Source organism: Xenopus tropicalis, chromosome 1 (genome assembly GCF_000004195.4).
Source record: "Xenopus tropicalis strain Nigerian chromosome 1, UCB_Xtro_10.0, whole genome shotgun sequence".
NCBI lineage: Eukaryota > Metazoa > Chordata > Amphibia > Anura > Pipidae > Xenopus > Xenopus tropicalis.
The window spans coordinates 8,640,634-8,654,320 of NC_030677.2; the positions used below are offsets into that span (position 1 = coordinate 8,640,634).

The window sequence follows — 13,687 nt, forward strand, 5'->3', positions numbered from 1 at the left end:
CCTATCTATACACTCACATACAGACCCATACTGACCTATCTATCCACTCACATACAGACCCATACTGACCTATCTATCCACTCACATACAGACCCACACTGACCTATCTATCCACTCACATACAGACCCATACTGACCTATCTATCCACTCACATACAGACCCACACTGACCTATCTATCCACTCACATACAGACCCATACTGACCTATCCACTCACATACAGACCCACACTGACCTATCCACTCACATACAGACACATACTGACCTATCCACTCACATACAGACCCACACTGACCTATCTATCCACTCACATACAGACCCACACTGACCTATCCACTCACATACAGACCCATACTGACCTATCCACTCACATACAGACCCATACTGACCTATCTATCCACTCACATACAGACCCACACTGACCTATCTATCCACTCATATACAGACCCATACTGACCTATCTATCCACTCACATACAGACCCACACTGACCTATCCACTCACATACAGACCCACACTGACCTATCCACTCACATACAGACCCACACTGACCTATCTATCCACTCACATACAGACCCACACTGACCTATCTATACACTCACATACAGACCCCTACTGACCTATCTATCCACTCACATACAGACCCATACTGACCTATCCACTCACATACAGACCCACACTGACCTATCCACTCACATACAGACCCACACTGACCTATCCACTCACATACAGACCCACACTGACCTATCCACTCACATACAGACCCACACTGACCTATCTATCCACTCACATACAGACCCACACTGACCTATCCACTCACATACAGACCCATACTGACCTATCCACTCACATACAGACCCACACTGACCTATCCACTCACATACAGACCCACACTGACCTATCCACTCACATACAGACCCATACTGATCTATCTATACACTGACATACAGACCCATACTGACCTATCTATCCACTCACATACAGACCCACACTGACCTATCTATCCACTCACATACAGACCGATACTGACCTATCCACTCACATACAGACCCACACTGACCTATCTATCCACTCACATACAGACCCATACTGACCTATCTATCCACTCACATACAGACCCATACTGACCTATCTATCCACTCACATACAGACCCATACTGACCTATCCACTCACATACAGACCCATACTGACCTATCTATCCACTCACATACAGACCCATACTGACCTATCCACTCACATACAGACCCATACTGACCTATCTATCCACTCACATACAGACCCATACTGACCTATCCACTCACATACAGACCCATACTGACCTATCTATCCACTCACATACAGACCCACACTGACCTATCTATCCACTCACATACAGACCCATACTGACCTATCCACTCACATACAGACCCATACTGACCTATCTGTCCACTCACATACAGACCCATACTGACCTATCTATCCACTCACATACAGACCCATACTGACCTATCTGTCCACTCACATACAGACCCATACTGACCTATCTATCCACTCACATACAGACCCATGCTGACCTATCTATACACTCACATACAGACCCATACTGACCTATCCACTCACATACAGACCCATACTGACCTGTCTATACACTCACATACAGACCCACACTGACCTATCTATCCACTCACATACAGACCCACACTGACCTATCTATCCACTCACATACAGACCCATACTGACCTATCTATCCACTCACATACAGACCCACACTGACCTATCTATCCACTCACATACAGACCCATGCTGACCTATCTATCCACTCACATACAGACCCATGCTGACCTATCTATACACTCACATACAGACCCACACTGACCTATCTATACACTCACATACAGACTCATGCTGACCTATCCACTCACATACAGACCCATACTGACCTATCCACTCACATACAGACCCACACTGACCTATCTATACACTCACATACAGACCCATACTGACCTATCTATACACTCACATACAGACCCACACTGACCTATCTATACACTCACATACAGACCCATACTGACATATCTATCCACTCACATACAGACCCACACTGACCTATCTAAACACTGACATACAGACCCATACTGACCTATCTATCCACTCACATACAGACCCACACTGACCTATCAACTCACATACAGACCCACACTGACCTATCTATCCACTCACATACAGACCCACACTGACCTATCTATCCACTCACATACAGACCCATACTGACCTATCCACTCACATACAGACCCACACTGACCTATCCACTCACATACAGACCCACACTGACCTATCCACTCACATACAGACCCATACTGACCTATCCACTCACATACAGACCCATACTGACCTATCTATCCACTCACATACAGACCCACACTGACCTATCCACTCACATACAGACCCACACTGACCTATCCACTCACATACAGACCCACACTGACCTATCCACTCACATACAGACCCATACTGACCTATCCACTCACATACAGACCCACACTGACCTATCTATCCACTCACATACAGACACACGCTGACCTATCTATCCACTCACATACAGACCCACACTGACCTATCTATCCACTCACATACAGACCCACACTGACCTATCTATACACTCACATACAGACCCACACTGACTTATCCACTCACATACAGACCCACACTGACCTATCCACTCACATACAGACCCATACTGACCTATCCACTCACATACAGACCCATACTGACCTATTTATACACTCACATACAGACCCACACTGACCTATCCACTCACATACAGACCCACACTGACCTATCCACTCACATACAGACCCATACTGACCTATCCACTCACATACAGACCCATACTGACCTATCTATCCACTCACATACAGACCCACACTGACCTATCCACTCACATACAGACCCACACTGACCTATCCACTCACATACAGACCCACACTGACCTATCCACTCACATACAGACCCATACTGACCTATCCACTCACATACAGACCCACACTGACCTATCTATCCACTCACATACAGACACACGCTGACCTATCTATCCACTCACATACAGACCCACACTGACCTATCTATCCACTCACATACAGACCCACACTGACCTATCCACTCACATACAGACCCATACTGACCTATCCACTCACATACAGACCCATACTGACCTATTTATACACTCACATACAGACCCACACTGACCTATCCACTCACATACAGACCCACACTGACCTATCCACTCACATACAGACCCATACTGACCTATCCACTCACATACAGACCCATACTGACCTATCTATCCACTCACATACAGACCCACACTGACCTATCCACTCACATACAGACCCACACTGACCTATCCACTCACATACAGACCCACACTGACCTATCCACTCACATACAGACCCATACTGACCTATCCACTCACATACAGACCCACACTGACCTATCTATCCACTCACATACAGACACACGCTGACCTATCTATCCACTCACATACAGACCCACACTGACCTATCTATCCACTCACATACAGACCCACACTGACCTATCTATACACTCACATACAGACCCATGCTGACCTATCTATCCACTCACATACAGACCCATACTGACCTATCTATCCACTCACATACAGACCCATACTGACCTATCTATACACTCACATACAGACCCACACTGACCTATCTATACACTCACATACAGACTCATGCTGACCTATCCACTCACATACAGACCCATACTGACCTATCCACTCACATACAGACCCACACTGACCTATCCACTCACATACAGACCCACACTGACCTATCTATCCACTCACATACAGACCCACACTGACCTATCTATCCACTCACATACAGACACACGCTGACCTATCTATCCACTCACATACAGACCCACACTGACCTATCTATCCACTCACATACAGACCCACACTGACCTATCTATACACTCACATACAGACCCATGCTGACCTATCTATCCACTCACATACAGACCCATGCTGACCTATCTATACACTCACATACAGACCCACACTGACCTATCTATACACTCACATACAGACTCATGCTGACCTATCCACTCACATACAGACCCATACTGACCTATCCACTCACATACAGACCCACACTGACCTATCCACTCACATACAGACCCACACTGACCTATCTATCCACTCACATACAGACCCACACTGACTTATCCACTCACATACAGACCCACACTGACCTATCCACTCACATACAGACCCATACTGACCTATCCACTCACATACAGACCCATACTGACCTATTTATGCACTCACATACAGACCCACACTGACCTATCCACTCACATACAGACCCACACTGACCTATCCACTCACATACAGACCCATACTCACCTATCCACTCACATACAGACCCACACTGACCTATCCACTCACATACAGACCCACACTGACCTATCTATCCACTCACATACAGACACACGCTGACCTATCTATCCACTCACATACAGACCCACACTGACCTATCTATCCACTCACATACAGACCCACACTGACCTATCTATACACTCACATACAGACCCATGCTGACCTATCTATCCACTCACATACAGACCCATGCTGACCTATCTATACACTCACATACAGACCCACACTGACCTATCTATACACTCACATACAGACCCACACTGACCTATCTATCCACTCACATACAGACCCATACTGACCTATCCACTCACATACAGACCCATACTGACCTATCCACTCACATACAGACCCACACTGACCTATCTATCCACTCACATACAGACACACGCTGACCTATCTATCCACTCACATACAGACCCACACTGACCTATCTATCCACTCACATACAGACCCACACTGACCTATCTATACACTCACATACAGACCCATGCTGACCTATCTATCCACTCACATACAGACCCATGCTGACCTATCTATACACTCACATACAGACCCACACTGACCTATCTATACACTCACATACAGACTCATGCTGACCTATCCACTCACATACAGACCCATACTGACCTATCCACTCACATACAGACCCACACTGACCTATCCACTCACATACAGACCCACACTGACCTATCTATCCACTCACATACAGACCCACACTGACTTATCCACTCACATACAGACCCACACTGACCTATCCACTCACATACAGACCCATACTGACCTATCCACTCACATACAGACCCATACTGACCTATTTATGCACTCACATACAGACCCACACTGACCTATCCACTCACATACAGACCCACACTGACCTATCCACTCACATACAGACCCATACTGACCTATCCACTCACATACAGACCCACACTGACCTATCTATCCGCTCACATACAGACCCACACTGACCTATTTATCCACTCACATACAGACCCACACTGACCTATCTATCCACTCACATACAGACCCACACTGACCTATCCACTCACATACAGACCCACACTGACCTATCTATCCGCTCACATACAGACCCACACTGACCTATCCACTCACATGCAGACCCACACTGACCTATCCACTCACATACAGACCCACACTGACCTATCCACTCACATACAGACCCATACTGACCTATCCACTCACATACAGACCCATATTGACCTATCTATCCACTCACATACAGACCCACACTGACCTATCCACTCACATACAGACCCATACTGACCTATCTATCCACTCACATACAGACTCACACTGACCTATCTATCCACTCACATACAGACCCACACTGACCTATCCACTCACATACAGACCCACACTGACCTATCCACTCACATACAGACCCATATTGACCTATCTATCCACTCACATACAGACCCACACTGACCTATCCACTCACATACAGACCCATACTGACCTATCTATCCACTCACATATAGACTCACACTGACCTATCTATCCACTCACATACAGACCCACACTGACCTATCCACTCACATGCAGACCCACACTGACCTATCCACTCACATACAGACCCACACTGACCTATCCACTCACATACAGACCCACACTGACCTATCCACTCACATACAGACCCATATTGACCTATCTATCCACTCACATACAGACCCATACTTACCTATCCACTCACATACAGACCCACACTGACCTATCCACTCACATACAGACCCATACTGACCTATCTATCCACTCACATACAGACCCATACTGACCTATCCACTCACATACAGACCCATACTGACCTATCCACTCACATACAGACCCACACTGACCTATCTATCCACTCACATACAGACCCATACTGACCTATCTATCCACTCACATACAGACCCACACTGACCTATCCACTCACATACAGACCCATACTGACCTATCCACTCACATACAGACCCACACTGACCTATCTATCCACTCACATACAGACCCACACTGACCTATCCACTCACATACAGACCCACACTGACCTATCTATCCACTCACATACAGACCCATACTGACCTATCCACTCACATACAGACCCACACTGACCTATCTATCCACTCACATACAGACCCACACTGACCTATCCACTCACATACAGACCCATACTTACCTATCCACTCACATACAGACCCACACTGACCTATCCACTCACATACAGACCCACACTGACCTATCTATCCACTCACATACAGACCCACACTGACCTATCTATCCACTCACATACAGACCCACACTGACCTATCCACTCACATACAGACCCACACTGACCTATCTATCCACTCACCTACAGACCCATACTGACCTATCCACTCACATACAGACCCACACTGACCTATCTATCCACTCACATACAGACCCACACTGACCTATCTATCCACTCACATGTTTGTGGGTGCAATACTGGGGGCCAGGTCCCCATATAATCCTGTCACAATGCTGATGTATCTGTTAGTTCTCTGCATAGGCCCCTGCAGATCTAGGATTCAGCCCATCAACCCTGCCTGTTGTCTGAAAACAGCTGAAATATATGAAGACTTTGAATACTTTCAGGATGGAGATCTCATCATTGGGGGGCTCCTGACTGTGAATACAGATGCTACTTATGAGGATCTTTCATGGAAGAAGAGCCACAAAGTGCTGTGTGTTAAGTAAGTCAGCTGCCTCACAGGCAATAAATACTGGGTTTAATATGCAGAAATGCTGAGTGTGGGGAATAAATTAAAGGAGAACTAAAGCCTAAAATAGAAAATCATTAGAAATGCTGTATTTTATATACTGAACATAAACATAAACATTATGAACTTACTGCACAAGCCCAGGGATTGAGAAGCCTAATTAAAATAATGATTTACGCTTTCAAAGTTGTCCAGAGGGGGCTGCCATCTTGTTACTTTGTTATACCATCTTCTAAAAGATCTGGCTCCTGCACATGCTCAGTTTGCTCTGGGCTGCTGTTGGGAGGCAGAGCTTAGGGAACGTAGTAAATTATCAGAACAACAGCACAAAGCCAGTGGCTGCATAAATATGCAAAAGAATCCCCCAATGAGAATCCCAGCTGATGTGAGTAAATCCGGCTCCCTGTTCTCTGTTCCTGCAATTGGAGTTGGGAGCAATAAGCACAGTTTTCCAGCACTGAACAAGTCTGTCCCTTTATCCCCATGTCTGATTCCTGTGCCATAGAATGACGGGAGAAAATGCCATCATTATCTCTATATGTAAGATAATATCAAAATGGCTGATATAGTGCTGGGAATCTAATTAGCATTCTCATTGGTCAGTGCTTTTGTGTATATATTTTTTTCCTCCATGGAGAACTAGGTGGAACCTACAAATGATCCCATTGGCACAGAGACACAGGTGCATCATGGGTACAGGTACATGTAAACTGGTGCTGCCCTATTATACACATTGTATTACAGGATATCAATACAAACAAGTTTTAGCTCAGTATTTAGACATAACTTGTTTACAGACTCCCAAATATTCCCATATCCCCATCCCCCAAAATATCAGCTCAGGAGATAATTGGGGCTTTTTCTAATATAAACACATTCTGAATTCTATTCTTCTACAAATGACTTTCTCTTATACTCACACTGACCAAAACAAAGGGTTGCTGAGCAGTCTGGGGGTGCCATACAGCCTGGGGGTGCCATACAGACTGGGGGTGCCATACAGACTGGGGGTTCCATACACAGCCTGTTTATAATAGTGAGACACAAACTCTGAGCTCAGTGTCAGTCACTTTGCAAATCAGCATGCCTGGGAAGGAACATAGTGTTTGTGCAGAGGTTCCCCTGTACATGTTGTTCTGCCTATACACCTACTGGCACAGTTTGGCCTCTCCCCGTGTGTAATGCACACACACCCCCATGCAACTGGCTTCATAAACACTGAGAGTAGTTATTGGTCAGTTGGGTACCAAAGTGAATAATATTCTGTACCTTAGTCATGGGGGGAGTGTAAGGGGCATATACAGTCACTGTGTTACATACAGAGAAACCTTTACAATGGGGCAGTTTATTCCCAGAGGGGCTGTTTGTAACAGCAAAGTGACTGGAACTTTTGTCACAGCTTCTGCCTCTGTTTCCAACCTTTGTAACTTATATTTGTTACACAGCTCAGTATTTGGGATCATTACAAGGTGGAAAGAAAAGTCACACTAAGGATTCAGCTAAAGTCTCACCCCAAGCTCAAAAGGCCTTTAGTTTTTAAGAGAGCAGCCAGACAGGACTGTGATTGGTTGGCTAGTATGCATGTTTAATAATGACCAGACCAAGCAGGCAGGGGAAAGAAAAATATTGTCGATCCCTAAGCTCAGGTCACTGACATCAGCCATGTGCAGTAGTTGGGCAAAAGATGGAGAGCTACTGTGGGCATCTTCAGGGGCATGGATCTTTATTTCTATAGAGCTTTGGTGACTTTGGGCTGATACAAGGGCCCAAAACACATAGCTAAACATTTCTAGACATATTCTTTTTTAGGCTTTAGTTGTCCTTTAAGGTTGGTGGATTCAGGATCAAGTTGGAAGAGGGAAATACAAAGTATAAACTGTGACATTGCATGGAAAGGGACACATAGGGGCCCAAACTCTTATGTTTCTGTAGCCTCTCCCTATGTTACCCTGGATTTAGTATTACACGGGGAGAGGGAGGTACAAACACAGTTCAGCATTTGTGCTCATTACAAGGTGCTTGTGGCCCCACACAAGGGATAACACCAATAACCCATGAGCAGGGGCCAAAGCCGTATGTCTGGGAACTCACGGCCCTGAGGTTGTGACATAATTTACAACCTCAGGGCCGTGAGTTCCCAGACATAGGGCAGGACCCAAAGAGCAAACAGTTGGTATCACAGGATGAGGCGTTTATTGGAGAAATGGCAAGTAGCCATCAGCAGGTTCCCATAAGCCAGTAGGTGGTAGCCAGCCTGCACTCTTGTTCCTTAGGGAATAGGGAAATACACCCAGTTGGGGGGAATCTTCTTGCCGCAGCTAAGGTAGATTCCAGGGGAACACAGGGGAGGGGGTCCTGCCGTAGCTAAGGTTACACCCCAGACAAAAGGCTCCTTGGAACTCTTGGCAGCCATCTTTGTAGCCAGAAAGGGAGCAGCCCCTGTCGTAAAACCAAAACAGGATTTGACTCCTTCTGCCAACCCAAAGGCAGCTTCCAGAGGGGCCAATCATAGCTAATCCCACTGGGCCTATGGGGGCCACCTAGGGAGCATGCCCAGTTCAGTCTTTTGCATTTACTAGACAGAGCACTGCTCTCACAAGGGGTAACTATGTGTATTGTGTCACTATGGGGTCTGGCTCTGTGTGCCCTCACAATAGGGGCAATTACATGGGGAGGGCCAGACAGAGCCGGCTGGATACACACAATACACACCTAGATGAGATTAACCTACACAATGCATCTGCTATAACAGGTAGGAGGGGGCAGGGGGTACATTTCAGCATAAACAGAAATATATAATAGTTTCATCCAACTTATACAGTTTGTTATGTCACATTTCTCCCCCTTCCCAAATAGTGAGCCTGCTGGGGGCCTACACAGGTTCCCAGCAGCCTCACTAGCCAATTCCCATAAAGCAAAAGTCTTTAGTTCCTTGGGGGGGGCAGATTGGCAAAACAGGAATAACAAGATGGGGTGTAAACATAACCCACAGGATCTAAGAGGGATATTTCAGGGCGGCCGTCATTAACCCTCTCTCCTCCATATGGGCGACCCTGTAAATGTCACAGTTCTGGCCTCCAGGACAATAAAGGGGCCTTCCAGGGAGAAGGGAACAATCCCAGGTGGTACAGTCTGTATCCCCCCCCCCAAGCAGTCAGGCCAAGGTGACTCATCTTCAAGTGACCCCAATGACCAGTGGACCCCAAAGAGTATTAGACAAATGTTTATCCCCCTGTCTTTTCTTTAATTCTAAGTTCCACCCAACCTCTCTCAAGGCCCCGATCCCTGTAACATTACACAATGGGGGACCCCTCCATCTGGGAGATATTGTAGGGACAGCACGGGGACTCACCAGTGTTTTATTTCTCTGTGGGGTAATTCTCTGGCCTTGTTGTCTGCCAGAGGGGGTTTCCGGAACAACTGCCCTGGTTACACGTTGTGCTTTTGGGGTGCCCCTTACTCCATTCCCAGAACTGACTGCTCTGATAGACATTGGGGAATGCTGAGCAATGCTTTCCTCTTGGTCCTGCTCCTGGTCCTCTCCAGCCAGCAACAACTCAGGTAGTGGGGAATCCTCCTCTCTTCCCTCCTTGGAGTTTTTTTCAAACTGAGCAACTCCAGGCTCCACACAATTAGGGATTTCACTTGGGGAGGCCTCAGCCTCTGCCAAGCCTTTAAAGTGGCAGCACCCACTCTCCGGTTCTGCCAGCCCAGGGGCAACACAACCACTGGACTCCTCACAAACAGGGATTTCACTTGGGGAGGCCTCAGCCTCTGCCAAGCCTTTAAAGTGACAGCACCCACTCTCCGGTTCTGCCAGCTCAGGGGTAACACAACCACTGGACTCTAAACAAACAGGGATTTCCCTTGGGGACCAAAATAAAGTTGTTTGGGAAGCTTCTTGTTCCTCCCCTACCCCGGCACTGACTGTACTGGGGGGTAAGTGAAAGTCTTTTGGACCTACAGTACCAAGGCATGGCTGTGCCTGCTGAAAACCACAAAAAGATGGTGCACATACCCTCAGTGCTTCCTTGCATTGGTTTTCCAATTCCTGGATACTCCCATACTCTTTTATCAATTCCAGTTCCTGATACACCAGGTCAGCAAGCCAGTCCCTCCGTTCCTCTGTATCATTCATTCCTATATAAAAGAAGCGCTGTGCATAGAGGGTATGGAATTCCTCCTCTGGGTTACCCACAAAGGTGCTATAGTCACAGAAATTCAGCCTCTCCCATTGGCCGTGCCATTCCGCCAAGCTACAGGGAAGCGGAAGCACTGTATAGGGACTGTGCCAATATCTCCCACCTGGTTGGTGCATGGTGCGCTGCAGAACATAGTACCCATCCTCCAGGTCTGCCTCTCCTGCCACTAACTGCCCTACTCCATATGCCAGACCCTCCTCCCCAGATAGTCCCAGTGACTCACATCTCAGCCAGAACAGGGTCCTCTCTCTGGGATCAGTAGGGATCTCTGGAGTCCAGGAGTAATCCATGCGAGCGAAGAGATCCAATGGGTCAGCGTAGAATCCAGGTGGGGTGCTCATGGTGCCTTTTGGGTCCTGGGATCCTATCCCACTGCTGCCACCAAATTATGTCACAACCTCAGGGCCGTGAGTTCCCAGACATAGGGCAGGACCCAAAGAGCAAACAGTTGGTATCACAGGATGAGGCGTTTATTGGAGAAATGGCAAGTAGCCATCAGCAGGTTCCCATAAGCCAGTAGGTGGTAGCCAGCCTGCACTCTTGTTCCTTAGGGAATAGGGAAATACACCCAGTTGGGGGGAATCTTCTTGCCGCAGCTAAGGTAGATTCCAGGGGAACACAGGGGAGGGGGTCCTGCCGTAGCTAAGGTTACACCCCAGACAAAAGGCTCCTTGGAACTCTTGGCAGCCACCTTTGTAGCCAGAAAGGGAGCAGCCCCTGTCGTAAAACCAAAACAGGATTTGACTCCTTCTGCCAACCCAAAGGCAGCTTCCAGAGGGGCCAATCATAGCTAATCCCACTGGGCCTATGGGGAGCCACCTAGGGAGCATGCCCAGTTCAGTCTTTTGCATTTACTAGACAGAGCACTGCTCTCACAAGGGGTAACTATGTGTATTGTGTCACTATGGGGTCTGGCTCTGTGTGCCCTCACAATAGGGGCAATTACATGGGGAGGGCCAGACAGAGCCGGCTGGATACACACAATACACACCTAGATGAGATTAACCTACACAATGCATCTGCTATAACAGGTAGGAGGGGGGCAGGGGGTACATTTCAGCATAAACAGAAATATATAATAGTTTCATCCAACTTATACAGTTTGTTATGTCACACCTACTGCCCCAATATAAAGCCTTTCTTGCAGGTCATTAAAGGGATGCTGCCCCCTCTCTCACCCTATGTGCATGAATAAGATGCTCAGACATACGTTCATAGTCAGGCCCCAACACTTTCTAAGTTGCTTATCAAAGGCCTATGACCCAAGTCTGGTTTTGACTATGATTTGCCTGATCCTTCTCTGTACCCCGTATTTAGTGGTTGGAACTCTGAAGTTAGAAGGCTTCCAGCTAGAACTACAGCACAACGTTCCAGGGCCCCAAAAGGACATCGGCTGGGACTAGTTGGGCTTCCTGCTTTACGGAGAAGTCAGACTTGTTCCTGGTTCCCGCCTAACTAATATGTTACACAACCTCCCATACCATCATTTAGGAGACCAACAAACTTAAAGGAGAAGGAAAGGCTAATAAAGAGTTAATCCCAAGCTGCAGGCATACCTTCAGTTGTCTCAATAGTGCCCTTAAGTCTCCCCATACTTCACCCGTTCAGAAGATCAGAAGCCAAAGAGGAAAAAAAAAATGCTGAGCAGTGTAGAGAAGATTCCCATAATGCATCGCTCCTTCAAGATTTGGTGACACAGCAGGAGCGTCCGGTTGCCATGGAGATGCAGTATCGGCGAACTCTGTAACAAGCAGGTGGGGGGAGCGGGGGGGCAGGTGCTGTGAGCGGTGGAGGGTTTGTGGCAGGAGCGGGGAGCAGGGGGGGTTTGTGGAGCTTGGGGGGGTTTGTGACAGGAGTGGGGAGCGGCGGAGGCTTTGTGGCAGGAGCATGGAGTGGAGGGGGGCTGGCTTGTCCTTTTCAGCCCATACAGACACGCTGGACAAGCGGCGGCGCCGTTTATTGAAGCAAGTATCTAAGTTCTAGTACATGTATGTGTATTTCTGTAAATCTTTCATTAGGCAAGCCGGGAATATAGCATTTTTACACAGCAATAGTAGTACTATTTAATAGTGTGCTTAATAGGTTTTGACTTTCCTTCTCCTTTAAGAGAAATGTTACTGAGAAACCCACTAGGGTCTATAAAAACCACACAATGTCTTTAAAGGAGAAAGAAAGGTAAAAACTAAGTTACAAAACTTACAGAAATGCTGCACTGAGTTCTCTGTGAAAAGATTTCTTGTGTCTGTAATTCATGTGCCAGAGACACGTAGCTTTCTGCTGTCTCCTCTCTCCTGCTCCCCCCT

At 47.1% G+C, this 13,687-nt stretch overlaps 1 protein-coding gene across 1 annotated transcript; it reads right to left on the minus strand.

Moving 5' to 3' along the window:
* Positions 1 to 9,981: 9,981 nt before the first annotated feature.
* Positions 9,982 to 11,828, minus strand: LOC100488909. Its single transcript, XM_002941174.5, has one exon. The coding sequence runs from the start codon at positions 11,723 to 11,725 to the stop codon at positions 10,358 to 10,360; it is 1,368 nt and encodes a 455-aa protein (XP_002941220.3). The 5' UTR covers positions 11,726 to 11,828; the 3' UTR covers positions 9,982 to 10,357.
* Positions 11,829 to 13,687: the final 1,859 nt, after the last annotated feature.